The 23,640-nt window shown below is 38.8% G+C and overlaps 1 protein-coding gene across 2 annotated transcripts in view; it reads right to left on the minus strand.

The window, feature by feature from the left end:
- The window catches only part of LOC124381299 (spectrin beta chain, non-erythrocytic 1-like), a 70,314-nt gene that overhangs the window by 7,163 nt on the left and 39,511 nt on the right, over nt 1-23,640 (minus strand). For both annotated transcript variants that reach the window (XM_046842784.1, XM_046842783.1), the window contains 29 exons: nt 22,983-23,156; nt 22,105-22,196; nt 21,793-21,873; nt 20,607-20,722; nt 18,897-19,009; nt 18,317-18,504; nt 17,397-17,514; nt 16,681-16,839; nt 16,156-16,458; nt 15,822-15,975; nt 14,265-15,135; nt 13,786-13,923; nt 11,851-12,607; nt 11,293-11,495; nt 11,126-11,216; nt 10,878-11,024; nt 9,562-9,825; nt 8,627-8,851; nt 7,546-7,635; nt 7,108-7,386; nt 5,960-6,090; nt 5,552-5,756; nt 4,793-5,167; nt 4,435-4,679; nt 2,694-2,832; nt 1,960-2,044; nt 1,686-1,882; nt 1,481-1,581; nt 1,051-1,105 (listed from right to left, as the gene is read on the minus strand). In XM_046842784.1, the coding sequence (XP_046698740.1) occupies nt 1,051-1,105; nt 1,481-1,581; nt 1,686-1,882; nt 1,960-2,044; nt 2,694-2,832; nt 4,435-4,679; nt 4,793-5,167; nt 5,552-5,756; nt 5,960-6,090; nt 7,108-7,386; nt 7,546-7,635; nt 8,627-8,851; nt 9,562-9,825; nt 10,878-11,024; nt 11,126-11,216; nt 11,293-11,495; nt 11,851-12,607; nt 13,786-13,923; nt 14,265-15,135; nt 15,822-15,975; nt 16,156-16,458; nt 16,681-16,839; nt 17,397-17,514; nt 18,317-18,504; nt 18,897-19,009; nt 20,607-20,722; nt 21,793-21,873; nt 22,105-22,196; nt 22,983-23,156 (6,096 nt within the window). The remainder of the gene's footprint in view (nt 1-1,050; nt 1,106-1,480; nt 1,582-1,685; nt 1,883-1,959; nt 2,045-2,693; nt 2,833-4,434; nt 4,680-4,792; nt 5,168-5,551; nt 5,757-5,959; nt 6,091-7,107; nt 7,387-7,545; nt 7,636-8,626; nt 8,852-9,561; nt 9,826-10,877; nt 11,025-11,125; nt 11,217-11,292; nt 11,496-11,850; nt 12,608-13,785; nt 13,924-14,264; nt 15,136-15,821; nt 15,976-16,155; nt 16,459-16,680; nt 16,840-17,396; nt 17,515-18,316; nt 18,505-18,896; nt 19,010-20,606; nt 20,723-21,792; nt 21,874-22,104; nt 22,197-22,982; nt 23,157-23,640) is intronic.

The following is a 23,640-nucleotide window of genomic DNA, read 5'->3' on the forward strand; positions in this document are numbered from 1 at the left end:
TAAACTAGGCGCTACAAAGCACTGTATTTAAAGATTATCACTAAATTTCTTGTTTTGAATTTGGTTCTGGGAGGACTTTAATTCATTTCTGAAATCTCTCCTAGCAAATATCAAATCAGAGAAACACTAGTATGTTTATGTTACTGAAAATTTATATATGTTTAGCTTTATGCCTCTTTGGCAATTTAATAACTTAACTCAATACCTAGCTAATGTTAACCAGTTGCATGCCCAGTTTACAAAACAGCCCCCGCGGCCCTCAAGCATTTACAACCAAAATGCAGACTGCCTTTAATCTGCTTATAAGATAGACAACATAAGTTCCCACAGTTTACCTCAGAATTGTTCTGTGTGATAAATGTCTGGACTGGATTATTTGCTTACCATGAGATAAATGTTGTTTTGCTAACTGGATGAGTCTGAGGGAGAATTCTGTCGATTTGTGTGATGGTCAAAATAAGAGATGGAAAGTGGAGAGCAATTTATTATGAGAAATATAGAGAAAGGGTGTGGCTATAACAAACATGGGCATTTCCAGGAAGCAAACTGCCTTAACTCCCATATCTACTGTACAGACTACAATTGTCTCCAATTTCCATCTACAGTGTTAGCAAGATGCTATCCTCCTAGGGCACCTTTTTTTTGTCTTTAATTCACACAATGAAAATCATCATTGGACATCATGTTGTCTGACTTATATACAGTTTATGAGAATGGGTTTATGCAACTGAAAATAGCAAAGACATTCAAATCATATCCACCACTAGAAGGAGGTTATACAAGCTACAGGAACCCGACTGCTGTCAACAAAGCAACAGAAATACAAGCAGACTACATTTTACTAGCTAAAAGCAGACAAAGAGGCGGACTTAGATATAAAGAAGGGTGATGCTAGTGATGCTAGGATAATTGGGAATAAGTGGAATTATGAGCATGGTCGACCAAACATTGTTCCCTGCTCTCCCAACAAAGGTGTGTTCACAGTCCTGTGTTGCCTCGGCGACTATGAAAACTCGAGTAGCTTTGGTAGGCTTGAGAACGGTAACTAACCCGGGGAGAATCCTGCTCTGGTGGTGGCCCATTCTGAGATACCTGCTCACTGTCTCTGTAGAAACACACATACATACACATTTTTAATAACACTATGCATATATGTACTTGCACTAACATAGATCTTCTCAGAAATGCCAAAATGACAACGTAATCAGTGATGGAAATGAATTATTATTATATATCCAAGAGTGTTTAAATTTACCATAAAAAAAAGTTATAATGCTTTGGTGTTTATTGTATTATATAGTATTATCATACCCTGAATGGGCTTTACATTAATGTGTAATATTCCTAGAAATGGTAAAAAAGTTATTTTTTTATGTTTTGAGCCCCTAAACTCATATTGCTAACGCATGTCCTACAGCTTTGTGACATTTGCTGGGAACCCACTTACATCAGGTTCAATAAAAACATAAAAAAAAATCACCTTGGCTGTGGTGAAGTCTCTGTAGGTGGCGCTTCTGCAGCTTGGGCCTGCCTCTTTTTTTCCTCTTCCTCTTGCTGTCTTCTCACTTCCAATAATTCCATCTAAAATCCATAAATACGCACACATACATGCACACCCACTATTATTTCAATGTCTGGGGTACATTTTTCATCACAGTAATTGTACATTTCACTCTCTCTCTCACCGTAGTAAGTCTCTCCAGAGCGGCAAAACGCTCCTCCCAAGTGGCGGCTGATTTCTCAAAAGCCTCGTGCCTCTTGATGAGCTTCTCCACCTCATCCACATTTTGACCCACCTCTCGACTGGACAGGTATGGCTCCTGTCCCAGCAGCCATGCCTCGGCCACACCCGCATCCCGTCCGAACTGGTGCACCTCAAGAACTGATGCCAAATCATATACAGTCAAACAAGCAGATTACTTCAGGATGACTAATTTATATCGATTTAACTATGGTTACCTAGTCGCAGCCATTCCCATCGGTCTTCCCACTTGTCAATCATCTCTTTTCTTTTGTCTGTCAGCTGAAGTAACTTTTCTTTAATCTGAAAAAAGAGAAAGGGATATCAATTAAAATACATACCCATATGTAGTGTCCAGAAACCTAGAGAAATATATGCAAACAGGTTTTGAAAGTGGGTTAATTAATTTTTCTGTACAGCAATTTTTAAATTTGTCTGTGCAATGTTCTTGGAAATAAAATAAAATCCTATTATTCGAATCAACATCAATTCAATCCTTTTTTATTTGTATAGCGCTTTTAACAATGGACATTGCCTCAAAGCAGCTTTACACAGATAATGTTGTTAGAAAAAACGAATAAGATTGTTCTTTATAAGTGTAAGTTTGTCCCCTAATGAGTGAACCAGAATCATTCAAATGAGATTGGATATGATGTTAATTTTATAATGTCAGGGTCACTTGCATAAAGGAAACATGCACACAGTTCAAGAATGCCTTAGAAAGTCAATACAACAAGGAGCCACATACTGTATAATCTCTGTTAGATAATTAGTGAGGAAAGATTTGACAAAAAAAAACTTTACAGAAGAAATTTTACAAGACTTTAGTTGCTAAAGATTTTAGATTTTTTTAGTAATGATACACAAAATAAAAAATGCAATTTAATCAAAAGTATAGATAGACAGACAGACAGACAGTAAAGATTCAAAAACAGTAAAGATATAAAAACACCTCGTCGGAAGCGTAGTGTTTGCGTGATAGTAAAGTTTTTCCCAACTCGACGCAGGTTGTGAAGCTGTCGTTGCGAGCGTCGATCTCAGCCTTGATCCCCTGGTGATTGTTCATCAAAAGCTCCACGGATGAAACGTCCCTAAACAAATCAATTCATTTCTTAGTTTTAATACAAAGTCTTGTTACAATTAAATATCAAACAGGAATGAACTGTTACAAATTATTAATAAACATGTCCTTAATGTTTTACTTTCGAAAACATATCGATGTCTTTTATATTCCTATATATTAAACCTAAACATCTAAAAGGCATCAGGAAAGGATGTGATATCGGTAAATATGTTTTCATGATCTTATTGCTCTGTTTTGTCTCTTGTTCTTATGCAGTTTTGACTACATTACTTTTTCTACTGTCTTTTCAAACAGATCAACTTCCTTTTTCAATTTGTCCTGACAGTCCCATGATTTACCATCAAAACCCATATATAAGCACTGAATTTTACAAATATTTTTATTTTTAACATAAATAAGCCTACACTAATGTACCTTACACAGGCTTTAACGAAAGACACGTTACACACGGTGTAACAGGTGAAATATGTTGCGCTTCCTTTAGGAGCATAGCGGTATTTTGGGAAAAGCATGCCACTGCATTCTTCCGGTATTACTGCGTGTGTGCAAGACTGAGGATTATGTCCTTATTATTTTCTGATGCTGATTTCTAAGTTTCTTTGACTAACCCGTAACGCTGTTGCCAAGAATAATAAAAAAAGCACGAGTTTTGGAAACCTGTCTGTGCTTATATGATTTCTGTTGCAACTGGAGTTAGCGAGCTATCTCTTAACCCAGACTCAACGCGTTACAACGGCTTGTATCTAAACAGTAGCCGACCAAGAAAGTCATTGTTCACTGTCTTCCTTTTTCCTTTCACAACTATTTCTCTTGGGAGTTTATCTTTTGGCAGCGTCGTGCGTTTAAAAAAAACTTTTTTTCTCCCGATGCCGTGCAGCTCAGAACACAGGTGAGGTGCGTTTTATCGTTTCCGTTCGGAAATTTCAGTGGTCTAATGTTATGTCGCTCAGTTTTTTGGCGTGAAGTTTGTAAAACCGGGAAAAACCCAGGAAAAATACATAAATTAGCCGCTTCATTGTTTAAGCCGAGGGGTTCAAAACGTGGCAAAAAAGTAGCGGCTTATAGTCCGAAAAATACGGTAATTAGTTTGGCTGATTTATAAAAATATAATTATTAAATATAAAATGAAGTAAAAATGTAAATACTGTACTGTATACATAAAAAAGCATTTTTTGGAGTGGTTTTCAGTTTATCGCTGGCGGTTTTGGAACGTAACCACCGCGATAAACGTGGGATTAGCGTATATATTTTTCATCATGCCATTAAAATTTATTTTATGTTTTTTAATTAATTGTTCATTAAAAATATAATAAAAATAATCTTTATTTTATATAGCTTTTTTTTACAAGCATACAAATATTGAAAAAAATTAAACATCATACATATATCACAAAGAAATCCTGAAAAAATGAGTTTTAATCTACGATGTACAACAACATTATTGAATGTTAGAGCAGTAAAGAGTTGACCACTTGTTTTAGACACTTCAGGAAATTAAAACATAATGACCTTTTTGTAGGATAATAACATTCAATAAAGTTGGTGTACATAGTAAGTGTGCTGTATGTTGAAAAAAAAATTCATTGTGATCATAAATCATGCAATTCACCTCGGTTTCTCCTGTGCCTCAATGAGCCGGATGACATCCTCCATCCAAAGCATGAGGTCACGCACCATACTAAAGAAGCGAAACTTGTCGTTGGTGTCGACCAAACGCACGCGGCGGCCGTCGCATGCGTCCAGCAGGGAACGCCAGGCTTCCAGCACCTCCGCCTCACGTCTCTGGATATCCTCAGCCTTATCTCCTGCATAGGCTGCCTGCAAACGTGCCGCATCCTCCTGCAGCTGCTTAACCTGCGTCACACGTAGCAGAGCACTCGATCCTTTACGTTTTATTTAAATGAAAAATATATTCAATCCTCCGAATGTGTTCGAAAGTTCATCTCATTGCTTAAATGGACCCTTACCTGTGTTCCCAAAGCCTGGATGTCATGTTCGAAGGTAGTGTGCATTCTCTGGAGTGTCTCTACGGTGTTCTGGTCTCTGCCCAGCTCTTCTGGGAGCTTCTTGTGTTTGTCCAGGATGCGTCCGAGCACCTCTTTGGCGTCATGATAGAACTTATGCAGTTCGTAAGACGCAGCCAGGATCTGCGTACGAGTGTCGATTAATTCCAGCAGGTCAGCCCAAGCCTCGTTGAGCCCATCTTTCCACTCGGCGATGGTAGCGGCATCTGTGTGACCAGAGTTAATCAGATCATCTGCCATTTTGTTGACTCCATCAGCACGTTCCTGGCCGATGTTTCCTGTGTCACGGGCGAACTCTCGGAAACGCTCCTGTAGCATCTGCATTAAAAAAAAAATGATAATACAAAAACCCCAAACATTAAATACCACAGTGATGATTAAATGACACCTATACATTATTTTGAAGATCCTTAAACTTAATTAATAACCTGTACCCATAAGTGTCTGCGCTCTGTGTTTTTTTTCCCCCAATTTATATTGCAATTTGTTACTGCATCTGTTATGGCTCTTTGATAAAGGCCTCTGACACTGGAGACTCCTTACAAATCTAACGTGATACAAATAACACATAAAAAAACAATCCTTCTATAAGGAGTGTCCATCATATAAGTGTAAAAAAAATTGACTCAGGGTTTTAGTAATTAAAAGATCTGTGGTAATTGTTACAAATCTATGTGGCAAGATATATATCAGAAGCCTTACTGTCACATGTTCGTAGTCCTGGCCGAGCTCATGAGACCCTGCCACCACCTCCCTCTCTGCAATCCACTGCTCTAAATCATCCACCTCGCGATTCAGCTGGAACAGGCAGGATCTCTCGTCGAGTTTCCCACGTCTTTCCTCAGACAGATCCTTCAGACCAGCATACAGCTTGTCCACTTGGGACTGTCGCATGCTGATTCTTTCGCTAAGAAATAATAACATAGTCAGTTTATTGTTATCGTGATAATTAGAAAATCATATAGATAAAAACGAATTTAAGCCTTTGTTAAAAATTTTTTAACCAAGCTTTAATGTCTTTTAGAGAAAATGAGCCGAACAGAACAACAGATGAGACAAATGAGACTTGGATTCTTTGTCCTTTGTTGTTCAAAATAGACAAGTTGTCACCTTTCTGGATGTCCAGCAGCCACTAAGGCCCTACTGGTTTTAGAGAGTTGGTGCACAGTCTCAGCATAGTCCTCCACTGCCTGCTCTAGGATCTGGTGTTTCTTCAGCATTGCCACGGAGCTCTGCTCATCCTGCACAGAGCAGCAAAAAATGACTAAGTAAATAAAGACAGAAAAAAGGAGACAGAGGAAAACAAGGTAAAATTAGATGTATAAGTAATATAAGTGGCAGAGGTAGCATTATTGTGTGAAGAAGACACTGAAGCGGTGTCTTAATCAGCTCTTTAGTTCAGTAGTCAGGCTCCTGATAGGAGATTCAGCCATTTTACACGCTGTCTCATTTGCCAAATCCTTCAAGTGCACAGGAGCGCTTGCTCCCCTCAAAAATCCCACAATGCACTGCATCGATGCTCACTCATTATGTTTCCTTTCGAAGAATGACCGCATATTTCTTGAAGCGTCACGGTTTAAAATGTACAAACCTTGTTATGGCTGTTGTAGCTCTCAAATGATTACATACAGTGGGGCAAAAAAGTATTTAGTCAGCCATTTGCAAATAAATTCTTTAAACATCAGACAATGTGATTTTCTGGATTTTTTTTTCTCATTTTGTCTCTCATAGTTAAAGTGTACCTATGAGTGGGAGAACTTGCACAATTGGTGGCTGACTAAATACTTTTTTTGCCCCACTGTACATTAGTGCTTTCCCCCCCAATTTATCAGACATTCGTAATAAGACTATATATCGAATGTCTGATAAGTTGGAGGAAAAGCACTAATGTCATGGGTTTTTACTATGATTGATGAGGAAATTCGAAGTGAAGAAATTTCTTGGTTTTTCAAAAGGTCATGAGTTCGAAACTCAGTGCCACTAAATCTAAATGGCATAAAAAAAAGAAACTTACAAATGCAAACCAATGTTATAGTTCTTTATCTAGTGGTATAATCTGGTGCATTTACAACAAAAGCTTCATCTAGCCTCTATTTTCTAATAATTTCCTGGCTTTGGTTTTTCCTTATCTTTTGTGGAATCTAACACTCTTTCGATTCATTCTTTCCATTCGAAATCATATATCCAATAGTTATAATAAATCCTGTTCTAACATATTATTTATGAGTATGATTTATTATTATTGTTATTATTGTTACCTTTGCTTTTTCTTCTGACATCATGTACAGCTCCTGCTCACTCATCCAGGCTTCAGCCTCAGCCGCATCAAAGTAGTATTGCTGGGCTTTGTGTGCTTCCTCCAGGCGCCCGTGGCGCTTCTCCACTTCCTCCTGGATCAAGCTCCAGAGCCGCTTTAGCTCATCTAACCGCTGGCGAATTGTTTCACTAATAGGACTGTTGTCCTTCAAGGTGTGTGTGCTCCTCTCGAAGATGTCATCATAACGGGGCTGGTGACCCTGGATCTCCTTTTGAAGGGTCTAATGAGATAACAGGAATACAAGGTGAGATTTCAGGTGAAATAACCCACGCTAATAAGGAATGAAGACACTTACGGGATTAAATATAAAAAATATTATTAAAAAGTCATTTTTAGTTAACTACTTCAATAAAAGTCTTTAGTAGTGTTCAGTACTAACCTGATTCTTCTTAATGAGCAGCTGAACAGTTTGTAAATTATTGCCATGTTCTGTAGACGTGGCCATTGGCATTCTCTCCTCAACCCAGAGCTTTAACAACAGCAGAAAAATCAATTGTGAATTCACCATGGGCTTATTTGTAATGAAAGCCGTCGAGCTAATTCAGCAATTTGAGATGCACACCAGGGAAAACAAAATCCTTTCTATTCTGCCTGAATGCAGTAATAGTCATTATTGTAAAAAAGTGACCCCTGATATAAAGGGGAAAGAAAAACAAAACAACTGGCCCTCCCTTCTACTCGCTCCCTAAACCACTGAAACCAAAGTTAAATAATTTTTTAAAAACGAATTATTGAAAAAGTGCTAAAAGCACAGCGATTTGCATTTGCTTTTATCAGCTGTGCCATACTGAAATATTCAGGGATAAATTATTCTCCATCACTAACCGACAAACGTGCAAATATTGTGCACAGATCCTCTTTATATGGTCTTAATGTTCAAGCAAAGTACATGTGGCCTTTTAATCTTTTATTATGTTATAATAAAAGATTATATTTATAAAATAAACCTTATTTCTGTTCCAGATTTGCCATAATGGTCATAACTGCTACATAATTATTTTTGATTATGGATTATTATTATTGATTATTTAGATTTTTTATTAAATGTTAGTATGACATTTACCACAATAGAAGTAATACAGGTTAAAGCATAAATAAATAATAAATAATAGTCGTGCAACCTTTTTTGTAGCATCCAGCAGATTGCCAGTCCAATATACCAATGTACATCTCAACCAGACAGCAACAAAAATGAACTTAAAAACAGTGCTTAAACTTAATCTATACACATCCACTAGAGGGCAGTGTTGCATGTGCCAGAGCAGAATGCACAGAAAATGGTCAGAATTGTTGGGCAAATAAGCGAGAAGGTGGAATTTAAAAAAAAAAAAAAAAAAAAGGTTATACACTCTATTTGGTTACTATGTATTGTGTATTGACTTCTTCCCAAATCCTACATTATCTGATAAATTTCCCTAAACATGTTCTAGAGCTTCACACAAACATAATTGAGAACTCACAATCTCATCCTCCACGTCACGGTTGAACTGGTGGATCTCGCGCGAGGCCATCAAGTTGCTCCGGCGTTTCTTCAGTGGCTCCTGCACCTCGCAGAACTTTTTCTCCACGCCACAGCGCAGGCCGTCCACCTCGTCTGACCCCTTGCCCTCCTGACTGAGTGCTTGGGCCTGTGTACGCAGCTCCTCCACCTCCTTCTGCCTCACTTCCACCTGGCTTTCTAGCATCTGGAGCAAAAAAAAGGAAAAATTTAAATCCAGAGCAACCTCACCCCATATCTTACACATCGAATAATGCAGGATTTTACCCTCACACGTACATGCGCATACTCTCCCCAAAGCTTTCTGCTCTAATTCCCACAATGCCAGGATCATTTTGAGTTTATATTATAACCAGACTTACACATATTCACATAGTATTTTTTTCATTCTCTCTCTCACATATCCATGTGTGGTGCACAAACACACCCCCGCACACATGCATTCACTCGCATATACTGCATCTACACCATCACCGAGCCGAAAAAGAGGTTGCATAACTGTAAGAGGAAGGGAGGTGGTGATTATGTAATCAGTACTGCTAACTCCATAGTGAAGCTCGAGCTCCAGTTATAAATGAGCCACGGTGAGACACTGTGGTAACTGCTGTATCTATCAAAAAAGCAAACCTCATGCACAACTCTATATATATCTTGCGAAAAAAATCGTTGCAAAGAATTTTTTTTTACTTTACCTGTACACTATTATCTTGCATATTTCACCATAACCTCACCGTATCATTCCATTTATTTTACTATAAGCACTACTGGTTGGATGCTCACTATATTTCCTAGCTCCTCTATCTGTATTCTGCCAGTGGCAATAAAACCTAATTTATATTCTTTCGCTTCCTAGGCTCTAGGATAAAGTAACATATGAACGTGTGGATTATTCATTACCTGCTGTTTTTTCAACAAGATGTTGACACTGGTCAGGTCTTTGCCGAAGTCATCTGACTGGATCTGTCCCTCCAGGCCCGAGAGCCACTTATCGAGGTCAGCACAGCTCTGTGTGAACAACTCTGCCTTGTTGGCGTCAAACAGGCACTGGGCCTTGGTCTGGGTTGTTGACTCCAGCTCATCCCACGTCTTCTTCAGAGTCTCCAGTTTCTCTTTTACCACTGCCTCAGTCTCCGGCTTCTCGGCCACCAGTGCTGTGCCATCCTATATGAAGATGAGCAAATACATGAGAAGGGTTATTGTGTCTATCTTACATTGCTAATATTACAGTTTGAACATTGAGACGAATATTTTACATATAGCATGTTTTTTTAAATATCCAGGTAGTTCCCAGCAATGACCCCAATGTAACTTAAAAAATATAGTTTTTGAGATTGAGACATGGCCTAGCCTTTAAAATGGTGATCAGTATGGGCTACTGTACTGTAAACTGTTAAACAAATTACAGTAAATAATTTGGCAGAACAGAACAATTTACATTATGGTATAAAATATACAGTATACTCTATATGCATTCTGCAGCAAACGCGTGAACAGGCACCGGTTCGCGAGTGGAGGGCAGAGCATACGCTGCTACGTTTGTCTTCCGCGCAAAACTTAAAACGTATTAAGGATTTTGTCATGCCGCGATCATCGTCGTAAAAATCGAAATACCGTATATCGAACCATCTGTACATTTTATCTTTGGGCTTAAAACCCAAGAATATTGTGGCTGAATGGGACATCCAGTGCTGAATATTAAGAACATGGGGTTTCAACTACTAAGTTGGATTCTATTGGACGAGCATGTAGTGATGTAACAACATATCTAACCAGTCTCCAGGAGGGTATTGATGATTTGAGAAAAAATTCATACTCTGAATTGACAGCAAGAAGACTATTGTGTATTGAAAAAAAGGAAAATTACCTCAAATTTTACTCTTTCAGGCTTGAAATTGCCCTCTGTACTGTTGATAATATTAATTTTAAGCATTACAGAAAGAAGTCAAATTATTTTTGTCAGTATATGGATGTTTAACAGTAATATCAAATATTAGATCATTTCACCTATATTCAAGATTCATAAGGTTTTATTTTGCTGTGATTTTAAAAATTCTTGTTACAGGATAAAGCATGTAATTTAAGATTGAATATAATGAACGGTTACAGATATTTTATATCTTGTTTATCTTTTACTAGAAATATGTGATGGTCAATTTACAACAAGCACAGCATGCAATTCATTGGTACACATATAATAAATAACAGTTTTATACCTTCTGAATTTTTTCCAGCCACTCTTTGTTGGACTGCAGTTCGGCCATGAAGGCCTGGTGCTTGAGCCACTTGCTGTGTAGGTTGCGTGCTTCATCGTAGGACATGTCCTGTGCCGTTAACATCTTCTCGCTGATCCACAACGACAACTGCAAGTGTGGGAGATTTACACAGCCGAGTCAGAATTGTGCACACGCACACACTGCTGGTGGAACATGTATGTGTGTGAACAGAAGCTACAACTACACACCTCCTGACAGTCTTGGAGGAACCTCTGGAGATCTCGGTTATCTTTCAGCTTTGTGAGAAGCTCACTAGCTGCCTCACGATTCTTCTTATGCCTAAAATCAGAGATTGTGCTCAAAACCTATTCTTTACACTGATATTTATAATCATTGAGAATGTACTTCACTATACCTTTCCTCTATAGAGACCACTTTCTCTTGAATACGTTCAGCGCTAATGTTCCCGTCACTGACCAGCCTGCGGCCCGTCTCCACCACGCCGTTAATCTTTTCCTCATTGGCGTCCATTGTGGTCATAAAGTCCTCTTGCTTCTTGATAGCCCCTTCGGCTCCTTCAAGGGTAGCTGGCATCTCTGTGTGGGCCAATACATATTCCTGAAGAATGAGAGAGGAAAAGTGGGTGTTACAAAACTCATAGAATCCAATGAGTTATCAAAACATAGGTCTTATTTTCCCTGCATACTGTTTGCATAAGAGACATGATAACTACACGGCTACACGGCATAGACCTCATGCATCAATAAAACTCTTTTTTGCATAAATCTCTTCATCTACAGAATTACAGATCTTTTTTATTTTTAAAGAAGATTTGCTAAGGTTTCAAGTTTAATAAAGCTTTATGGCACTGAAGTCTGCAAAGCGTACGGTTTTATCACTTCATCAGCCATACCATAATGTTAATGGCTGGTTCAGTATATCATCATAGCGCTGGTGGTCTTTGTTTACCCACCTGATTGTTTAAGAAAGCCTCAGCCTGCTTGGTATCCCGTAGGAAAAGCTGGTATGCATTATACTGTGACAGGAGTTTCTGCCTGTTCTCCCACATCTTCTGGAGCTCGTTCCAGCCAGTGTCCAATGCTTGTAGCCTCTGACTCAGGAACATGTACTGGGCATCTGTCTGTCCCTGGGTCACTGTTTCACCCATGTCACGCATCTTCTGGTAATCCTCCTTGTAGTTTCGGATCTCATTTTTGATTCCTTCATGCTGCGCCAAAAGCTTCTCGGACTCAGCCAGAGTGTTGGGCATGTCCTCCGAGGCCACGGCAGTCTGGGTGCGGGACAGCCACACTTGGAAGTCATCAAGTTCCCTGAGGAACTGTTGAAGCTTGCTGGCTTCACCTAGGGATTCTTCACGAGCACGCATTGTACCCTTCATCTCCTCCCAAACATCTTTGATCTCACCCAAATGGCCCTTAATGCCAGGAGCCTGGTCTGGATGCTCTTCGGCCAGTCGGTCAGCCTCCTTTCCCAAGTCACCAAGCTTATCCTCTATAGCAACTAGGTCTCGTTCCATGCCAGTCAGCTTGCGCTGAAGAGCCATGACACCAGCCAGATCGTTACCCAGATCCTGGGTGGACTCAATCACCTTGGTCTTTTCACGAATCCAGGATTTGGTTTCATTGCATTCTAGGTAGTAGTTTTGCACTCCCAGAGCTGAGTTGAGTGCATCCTTCTTCCGGTCTACCAACTCACGATACTGGCTCCACCTGGCAAAAGACAGAAGACTTTAGTAAAATACAAGCTATATTTAAATGTTTATATTCTCATACACAGACTGTCAAGAGTTTGAAAACTAGTATTTTACCATTTTTGAGAGACACATCCATGTTCCTTTGGTTAATATGTAACAAACGAGGTAATTAAACGGTATGAAAATGTACTTTGTCCAAACACATACATAAATGTACTTATACTTTTTAATAGAAAAATCTTTCCTCAGCATGAATAACAGATTTACACCTTATTGGCATTCAGACAGTTAGGTTTTTCTCTAAACATTCATCTGAAATACACCATGCCTCTTGTAAAACTTGTTCTTCACAAATTGAAGATCCTTTTGATACAATTTTTCCCAGAGCAGTTAAATAGGGTTTAGGTACGGTGACTGACAGACCATTCCATAATAGATAACACTCCAGCCGACAGTTTCCTCTCTAAATAAAGACAGAACTTGGACAAATGCTTCAGGTCATTGTACTGTTGCATGGTAAAGTATCGGATATCAACCATGTTGGTTCAGTTTTCCTTTCACCCAGAATAAGTCTCCAACCGTCCCTGCTCCAAAACAACCCCAAACCATTAAGCTTCCACCTTCCTCTTCTCATAGGTTCTTCTGTAAAGTCAAATTTGGACTGATCTGTCTACTCTCGATTCTTTTGTGTTTTTCCCCTTTAACGAGTTTGTTGCATAGAAAAAAAAGGCATGCATGTGTTTAAAAAATTATGGAATACTAGGTGTTTCTAAACTTTTGACAGGTAATGTATACTCAACAGAAGTGGGGTTTTCTAGCATCTGTTTTAAACATTGATGAGAAAACCGATATAATGTTTAAAAAATAAATAAATAAATAAAAAATTCTATCAGTGACACATCTTTTAAAATCAAGATTTACCCAAAACTGTATCAAACTACATGTCCAAATTCAGTATAATACCATTTATGGGAATATTTTCTATTGTATTATGTCATTGTTCGAGGAAATATTTTTATAATGTTGTATTTAGTTAGTATATGTGCTATTTTAATATCTGCCATTCTCTTTACATATAGTATGGAGTTGATACATACTGTACCTGAAATATTTTTGTATAACATGTTGAAGTCTATAAGTAATAACTGGGTCCATTTGTCCCTGGAGCACAGAGAGAAAGTAATGGGTCTTTACCTGGTGTTGAGCTTGTCCTGCTGGGTTTTAATCTCTTTATCACTTGGGTGCCCACTGTGGATAAATTGACGAGCAATCTGGTTCACCACGGCCACTCGAGAAGCCTGACTGTTAATCTCTGGCTCCAGACTCTCAAATCTGGAATGCAGGAATGTAAAAGTCTAATGCGAGTACCATATTTACTACTCACTGTAGCTCTCTAAACAGCATCAACATAGTTAGGAAAAAAAATAAACTAGTTTTAATAAAGAAATGACACATTAACTAAAGCAATTGGTTATTTTAAAAGTTAGAATCCAGGTTCAGCAGTGTTGGGATCCAAAACCTTCAGAGTAGAATAGTAACAATTTTCTAGCAATTTGAATTCATTATTGCTGCGAAAGCATGATCCATTAGTAATGAAATAATACATAAAATTGAGGAACATCCCTTTGCTGAACAGAAAGAATGCACACCATTACAAATAAAAACAGGCTTACCTGTGTTGAATCACCTCCAAATCCTCCAGTTTCTCAGGAATCTCCATTCCATTAAGCCACTGCTCCTTCTCATCAATCCACAGCTCGCAGGCATCTGCCTCACTCAGCATCTTGTACAACGCCAGTGCGTCCTGCAGTGCCTGCTTTCTGAGCCTGGTCAGTTCAACCACCTCTTTATATCGTTCTTCGATGCCTGCTAGGCGCCCGCTTGCATCTCCTGAGCGTGCCTGTTCTCCAGGAAGTGCTTTGGCCTGCTCATGAAGGGCATCCAGCACTGGTCTGTAACTGGCAATCTCTTCAGCCACGTCTTTATGCTTCTTAACCAACGCCTGAGCTGAGAACTCGTCATGACCCACATCGGTGCTGGACACGATGCGTAACGCGTCCAGCATCCAGGCGTCCATGTCATCAGCGTCAGCCTGGAACTGGTGCAGGGCGCAGGCCTCCTGCAGACGGACCTTGCGTGCTGCCGACAGCTTCTCCAGCGCCGCCCACTGTTCTTGGACGTCAGCATTTCGCTGACTGATTTTGTCAGCACCAAAGTGGCCAGCGGCCACCAGCTCCTCGCCCTGGTGTACCGTCTGCTGGAGGTGTCCGGCACGCCCACTCTTCTCATCTTCGAAGGCCTTGTGCTTGCTAAGCAGACGTAGAGCCCCAGTCAGGTCTTTGCCACAGTCATCTGATGACAGAATCTGCTCCTTCTCACGGATCCAGCCTTCCTCCTCAGCCATTTCCCAGAAGAATTTCCAGAGGCGACGTGACTCTTCCAGACGTGCGTGCCTCTCTGCCGCCAGCTGCGTCAGCTCCTGGTAGCAGAACTCCATGTGGGCCACACGGTCTCGGATCACCTGTGGGTCACAGGGTTTATAACCTGGACAGAAATACAAAAAGCCGTTATGTTATTTCACTTCATTCTCCAATTACTACACTTGAACATTATATTATAGAGTGAGAAGAAAAGAATGAAGAAAAGGATGAAGAAAAGGATGTGTCTGCTTTTAAATCTGATTCCCCATCTTCTCACTCTTCATGTTCTATCAAGGATTCTTTTTATAAAGCTATCACTTTAATAGACGCTTTCATTAAAAATGTCAGAACCTTCTCCCACCTACTTGATTGCTGTTGGCACACAAGACAAAAGATGCTACTACAGAAGTCAAAGTTTCAGCTAGATAAAGCTGATGCAAAATGAAGATGACTGCTACTGGATAAAGTGCATCTTTTAGCTGAAAAAGCAAAAAAGCGTCTCTCATAACGAGGGGTCAAAAGCCTTTAAATAATGCACAATCGCAAAAAAAAAGCTTTACTGTTGGTTAATTATTTTGCTTGGAATTATTTTAGGAAACGTACAAAACCAAGCACCCAGACGTCAAGCTAATTTTACAAGTCCGCTCTTTCTAGACTTTTCTTGCTCTGTAATGATTATGAGAGCGTGTAACTTTGGAAGGTGAGCTTTTTAGTGAAAGGGAGGAGCTACATCAGCAGCCAAGAAAGACAGACGTTAGTAAGATCATTAGGATTGATCACAAACACTTCTGGCTATTCATTCTTAATCACCTTCAGAGTCATTAGCAAACTTCTGAGCGTTCGCATTGACTGATTTGACGCGGTCAGCCTGTATGGCAATGTCTGCCTCCACCAGAGCATGTTTCTGCAGCAGGTCCTCTACACCAAGCAGATGTTTTCCATAGTCCTGAGACAACAGCAGCATCTGCAGAGACAAAGGCCACACACACACACACACCCAAGTTAAATCTAAGGAGTACAACTTATATAATCTAATCTTTACACACACACACAGATTTATAAAGTAACAAATCATTATGTCCTTTCATGTTAATAAATATATTACATCAGCAATCGATCACAAAATGCTGAACCCAAGTCAGACCTTCATCTCATCCATCCAGTCCATGATGTAAAGCATCTCCTGGAAGACTCTCTGCAGGCCCAGGTTGAGTTCGAGTCTTTGGCGTCGAGCTTTTAAGAGCTCCAGGAGGTAGACCCACAGACGCATTACGTTGTCTTTGCGGACCGTGATGCGCTTGATGTCGTGGTAGTTCTCTGCCTCCAGCTCTAAAGCGACAGCCACGACCACCTGCACGCGCTCCTCGTACGCGGCAATGTCCGTCTCGATGGCTTCATGTTTCTTGGTGGCCGCTTCCACGGCTTGCAGATCAAAACCAAAATTGTCCTGGATGACAATAATGCAGAAAATATAGTTATTACGTTTTTACATCATCCAAAATTGTACACAAAAATATACTATTACACGGTAGTTCAAAAATAACTGTACTGCTGTTGACCACGAGGGGTCGCCAAAATCTAATAAATAATAAAAAACACTAATTGTATATGATATAGATAAACTACCAAGGCCAGATGGCACTGTGTGACTTGTATGCACATGACGTACCTGTGAGACTAGTCTTTGGTTCTCGCTTAGCCAGGTCTCCCTCATAGCCGCCTTGCGGTCGAATCGGCGGGCTAGCTGTTCCAACTTCTCCTGCCGAATCAGCTCTGTCCTCAGAGCCAGTTCCCTCTCGTGCTCTGCCTTCTCCAACCTCTCCCATCCCTACATACGCAAACCAACTCAATCAAGTCAGAATAAATTGCCCTTGGATAAATAGTCTATTCTAATAGCAATATGTTCTTCAAATATTCTAAGAGTGTACTATTTCAATATTTAATAAGGAAATCATGAGTTCAATAAAAATAATATAAGGTGAATAAAAGGATGTTCCCAGGTATGTAACCAATTTTCATCTCAAGTCAAATTTTAAAGCTGTCCAAGCATTTGTATAGTTAATTTCAATGATATATGGACAACCTTTGCAAAAGCTTTTGTCTAGAGCAGTTTTACATCTGTATACTGATACTGAGCAAGTTGAGAGAGTATTCAAAATATGAATCAGCAGTGTCTCCTTGAAAAAATACTGGCAAAAAAATAAAAAATACATAAATAAAACACTTAAACACCTCTTTTATTAATGACAAATATAACTCCAGGTCAATAGTTTAAGTATAAAATAATTTGACCTTTTTAATCATCTTTATACAATTTTATCAAATATTAGTTCAATTCGTCATATACATGTTATTTAGCAACCAAGCAATTTAGAAAACTCATACCTTGTTGATATCCGATATGAGTTTTCCCTCACGAGGTATGTAGACTTTCTGATTGTTGGCGCGCATTTTGCTCTGAATGGTGAACAGCAGAACCTCCAGGTTGCCTTTTTCTGTAAATCTGTATAAACCAAACAAGTCAATAGTTTTCACGTATAGTTTATTGGAGATAAACCGTGCCTAGTTCTGCTGAAAGTGAGCCTGAAAGTAAACAACCTGCTTGTGGCTTTGATGCTTTGGATCCTCAAAAGGGGACTCAAAGTGTTCTCTTTCCGGAAATTTTTAGAACTGATATCTCAGATCACTTCTTGTTTACATCACAAATTATTTATCATACAAAATATGTAAAACAGTGAATAGTGCTGTTGAAATTGTTGACTTTACACAAGCTATTACTGACTGAAAGACAGGTTCAAAGTGAGTAAAAGCATTTTTGCATGTGAAACTCCAAACCAACTCATTTGTCATGCAATAGAGATACTGACATCAGTACTGGCTGATCTGATCTGAGTGGTGTAAATAAATTACATAAAGTGCTACAGTGGCTCTGTTAGCTCATCGCTCATGTTGCTACCCAACAATGCTAATCTAATAAAATGTTTCTTCTAAAAAATATAGCTTTATATCTGTACAGCAAACCTCTTAATCTATAAAGTTAATTGTGAAGTGACCTGAGACAACACAAAGGAAAAAAACTCAGTCCACCTCTGAGACCGACATTAAAATGAACCAAGTGTAATTTGTTGTATCCGCAAAAATGCTGAGTCACATTTCTCAGACCACTAGGAGGAGACTCACTTCTGAGGAAAACTGTCATTTTAGAAATAAGGGACCTTCAAATATGGACCAATATCATAAAAAGACAAATAGTACAGTTTAGAAATAAGGAAGAATTAGTTTAGGGCTCTCTGGTAGAGACTCACTTGGGTGGTTTCTCCACTGTTCGGTAGGTGTTAAAGGCCTGAAGCTGCTGCTGCACTCCAACCAGAGAGTTGGCAAACTTGCGATTATTGAGGATAATAATGGTCTGTTCAATCCACTCCAGCAGCTCTGAAGCCAGAGATTCATACTTCTCAATCATCTTCTCAGTTTCAATAGCGTTATCTAGCACCTGTGTACAGAGAATAAGCATGTGATGAAAAGAAAACGTATATAGTCACATTATGTAACATTTTGGGCAAAAATAAATTAATAATCAAAAGTTAAAATACAGCCTGGGAAACCTATCAAACGATTTTATCAAACAAGATTTCATCAAGAAGAACTGAGGAACATTGACTTTTAATCCTTTTTTGTTTTGGTGTCAATCTGTATAATATTTGGCAGCAAATTTTTGACTACAAATTGGATAATGTAAATGGCACATGCTGTAAATTGAACTGTTTCTGAATTTCCACCACTGTAAATATTTATGTTCCTTTTGTTGGGTCAATAGTGAGTTGATTTAATAAAGGACACTGGTAATTTCAAAAGCCTACAAACACGAATCGCCAAGTGTCTCACCTTTCCAATACGTTTGCCTTCCACTTTCAGTGCCTTCATCTTGGAGAAGTAGTGATAGTAAGTCACAACATAGGTGATGATTGACTTTTCATCGGGATGGTCAACGCTGATATCTGCATTAGACATCAAGATGCATGTCAGACATAAGCATTTTCGCAGATCCCAAACATCAGCAGGGCATTTAAGAAAAACAGAAGGGAATGGCTTCCTTATTTCTCTCATAGACACAAATAAGGGAAGTGTTCTGAACTGCGCTGTCTGAAGCGAGCCGTTTGAGCTTTCTCCATGCCGAACACATTTTGACTCTTGTCTTTTGTTCTCAGCAGGTTACTAAAGTCTACAGATGAGCTCCTGATGGGATATGACACTTGCTGCTGAATTGTGACTCCACAGCACAACCATTATCAAGGTTCCACCTTCAAAACAAACTGTAGTAGCTAGAGGTGTATACAGAATTGTTTGATTCAGAAATTTGAGAACAACAGAAAAGAGTTTATCTGCGAAAAGGGAAAGCTCCATGTTAAAAGAATAAATATATGTCTATTCTTTGAAGTCTTTTTTTTTTTCCAGTTACATCCTGTTTTACCTTTTCCCAAGATGGTCATAAAATACTTTCAAGTCTGTAGGTTCTGTGAAATTTTGAGTGTAGGGGTTAATGTTTTTCAGCAGATGTCTGACGTCAAACGTCTGCTGTGACCCCAAATTAACTAATAATAAACTGTGCGTCTGATTTAACAGCCAATTACCTCACTAGACCAGGGTTTGTGAATTCATAGGTCAAAGATAAAGTGGACATTATTCTGAAGCAATGAATAAAAGAAAATGTGTTTACTTCCTGCACTCTCCCTTTTTAGCAAACTACTTCTCATGCTTGGGTGAATTATAATAGCTGCTTTAGCCAAAAAAAGACCAAAAGCTTGTCTTCCAGGAGCCTCCTATAACACCAAGGCTTAACTGTAAATGTTGGCATCCCTGTTTATTGTTTCAACACTTGGATTCTTTTGCTTCTTGTCTCTGACAGATCATCTGGACTTAATAAAGCCTCAAATATAAACGGTACCATCAAGGTTGTGAGTGTTTATTAATGTATCTATCTTTTATCCAGGAAAGCTGGGCGTGTCCTATATCTTTAATAAGCTTTTACATTGAAGCTGTAATATGTCTCTTGGAAATAGATCCAGGTGACAGATCAGATATTCAAAGTCTAAATGAAGTATTGATCCCTAATTGTTCTACAGCAGAGACAACTAATATTACTGCATGCTAACTTTATTTCAGGATCAGGATACTGAGGGGTCAGGATGTCGCATAAAATGACAAGAACAAACAAACAAAAAAAAAACAACAACTAAAAATGGTTCCTACTGCGATGTCCTGGTTTTGTGTAGTTGGGCCTATTTTTGGCCTTCTGTTCCTCAGCTGCAAGGCTACTGTCCTACTTGCACATATAGGACACCATGAAGCCCCGAACAGTAGGTTACAGGCAGAACTGACTAATGAGGAACAATTAATTTTTCTATTACACCAGATGGTGTTTTTTTTAATCTATGGAGCATGTAAATCTCTAAGAATTGCTCATTTACACACGTTACTATGATACCAGCAGTCCACCTGATTGCCAAACATAGCAAGGCGACATTTGGCTTATATTTTTTATACCGTAAAAACAAGAGTAAAAGTGATATGTAGCTTTAATAGTGAGAGATGCACCTTCAGGGTCCAGCAGCTTTGTGAGGCCTAAGTGCTGTTCGGCCAAGTTAAAGGCATTCTGCAGATTATAGTGGGCATTGGATTTCTTCAGCTTGTCAAAATCTATCAGATCAGGCCTGAGAGAGAGAGAGAGAGAGAGAGAGAGAGAGAGAGAGAGAGAGAACACAGAAGAAGGAAAAAGGTGAAGAAGTGAGTGAATAGGTATATTTGCATGAAAAATTAATCCACTAGTAATCAGACTGATAGCTCACATAGATTGAAAAAGCCTTCCTGTGAATGTCACAATTGAGCTTATTAAGTTCGATCTGAATGGAATTTCGAGATCAGATTAAAAAGGGTTTAGATCAAAAATAAGCAGGTAAACATAAATAAAAAAAAAAGAGCCATGCAAACATAGAAATCTTTTCAAAATTCAAGATTTTAAAAAGACCTTTTGCACGTGTGAAGTGCAGTAATGCTCACGTTCATTTAACTCTCACGACAGACTCCCTGCATTTGCACAGAATATGTGTAATATATTCATTTTTAAAGTGAGCAAAAATAGATTGTGAAATTGTATTACAGAAATAAAAAGTACTTTCCCGTCATATGCAATTGGCCTGAATTCATTTGGATTGACAAAAAAATATATATAAAAAAATTGGCACTTGCAACCCTGCCTAGCGAAAGAGAAGAGGAAGGTGAAAAGAGAGTAAAAGAGGGAAAGAATGTGAGAGGAATGAGTACAAAAAAAAGGAAGTGAGCAAGAGCAAAAGCAGGTGAGAAAAAAAATTGTTGAACAAGTGAGTGAGGGGAAAAATAGGATAGAAAGAAAGCAGGAGGAGAATGAGAGGGAAAAAGAGAAAGGAATGAGCTTTAGAGATGGAATGAGAGAGAAAAAAAAAACCCAGAAAGAAACCCCCAATTTTTTTTCTCAAATCATTTTACAACTAGTCTAAAAATGGTTAGAAGACAGAGGTATGTTAATAAATGTGTGTAATTAGTTAAAAAATTTACCTAAACCAATGTAATCTTCTCTGACATCTAGTACAGATATTAACAATCCCTTGCTTTTAGGTAAAGTTTCATATATATATATATATATATATATATATATATATATATATATATATATATATATATATATATATACACACAAATATGCAATTGTGGTGCAACATACTGCGCTATAATGCAGCGTATATACCTGTGTTTGTGTATTAGTGCGTTGAAGGCCATGCCGTCTCTCCAGCTCGTGGTGAAATTGTGGATGTTGACATTTGGATAACTGGAACACAACAAAAATATCAGAGTTCACAAGCAGACAGGACTGGACTGAGTGTGAACTGTCAGATCAACTGTCTTAAGATACATCAGAAGTTCGTCTGCTCGAAATGTCATGATATAAACAAGATTTTAACAGAATTTTTTAAATGACACATAGGCCTGATTACCTGAAACCTGGCATTGTCACATTGTGCATGTGTGTGTGTGTGTGTGTGTGTGTGTGTGGTCTCACCCTGCAGTCTTCATCTGACACCAGAGAAGCAGAGCATCCTTGGCAGACTTCTTTTCCTTGCTGTCTTCTGTCTCAACGCTAATGTCCTGAATCTGTCAGATGCAATTCCAAACCAAGATCGGCTCATGAGCAAGCACCACACATTCTGAAGCTCTCACACACACACACACACACACACACACACACACACACACACACTTACAACCACTTACACCTTTACCCTCCACACTGATCAAAATATACTAGACATGACGTCCGTCTGCTTGGACGGATTTAAGTAGCTTTTTGTGAATCTGTACTTTGCCAAAGTTCCATTTGAAGACTTAAACTTCACTAAATTCCAAAGTCAAATATCGTACTACATGCAGCAATCCACCAATCAGGGTCGAGCACACGCTCCGTTTTGAGCTTGTTTTGATTGTCGCTTGGTGGTATTTCTTTATCACCAACATACAGTTCAGCATCAGTTTTTGAGAGGAATAATACAAATAAACCTTAAACAGTATTTTCACAGAAACTGAGTTGATTAAGCAAAGAGTCTTCGAGTGACATAAATGATAATTGGAACATTATAGCCATAATAAATCATAGTACTTTGGATACTTAAGAACATTTTAAATTCTTTTGTATTTAACCTAGTGTATCTCGACTTTAACTCTAGTACATGGTTTGTGTACTTCGTGCACCTCTAACTGCTTGTATTTTCATAGTGCAAGTGGAACATTACTTAATATGCTGCTTTAATTCGATTATTCTTACAATCTTTAAAACACAACATGATGTGTACATTTACTCCATAAACAATATTGTTATACCAATACATATTGTTAACCAATAAGGATAAAACAATGTAATAGATCCATTACAATTCAACTGACCTGGAAGCGCAAAATGATGGTCCAGATGAGGCCCAGTGTGAGGCGGTGGTTGCCATCAACAATGTCATGGGAGCCCATGTTCTCAAGGTGAACGCGCTGTTCCTTGAGAAACTGTAGAGCTTTGTCTACGTTCTCCAGGCAGTGAATTCTCATACGGCCTTTTGTGGGCTTCGGCTGCGGAGAGCACCAATCGTTATCGACTTTATTTTAAGACCAAATGCAAAATCTTAATTAACGAAATCCTAAAACGTGACATCGTCTTTGAAGTGTGTATCAAACGTCTTAGGCAGCACCTAGGCACCTTTTTGCTGCGTCAGTTCACAGCACAAGTTTCACCTAAATCAAGTACGCAAACCACAACCTAAAGCAATTGCACATTACATGTCTTTCACATTACACAACTTTTCTTTTAGTGCATTGGCTTTTTGGCAGGAACAAATCTAAATTTAGATTTACAATGAAAGCAGGAATGGCTGCTGCAGACGACCCACTCAAGGCTCTCACACTTCCATGCTCCTGGTCACAAAGCTACTAATTGGAAACACATGTATCCCATTTCACACAAACAACTTTACATAAACGAGATTTCCACTCATTTACTCATCGTGCCATTTGATCTGCTCTATGCTGATCTTTCAATTTACATTTTATGGCATTT

Source organism: Silurus meridionalis, chromosome 28 (assembly GCF_014805685.1).
Source record: "Silurus meridionalis isolate SWU-2019-XX chromosome 28, ASM1480568v1, whole genome shotgun sequence".
Taxonomy (NCBI): Eukaryota; Metazoa; Chordata; class Actinopteri; order Siluriformes; family Siluridae; genus Silurus; species Silurus meridionalis.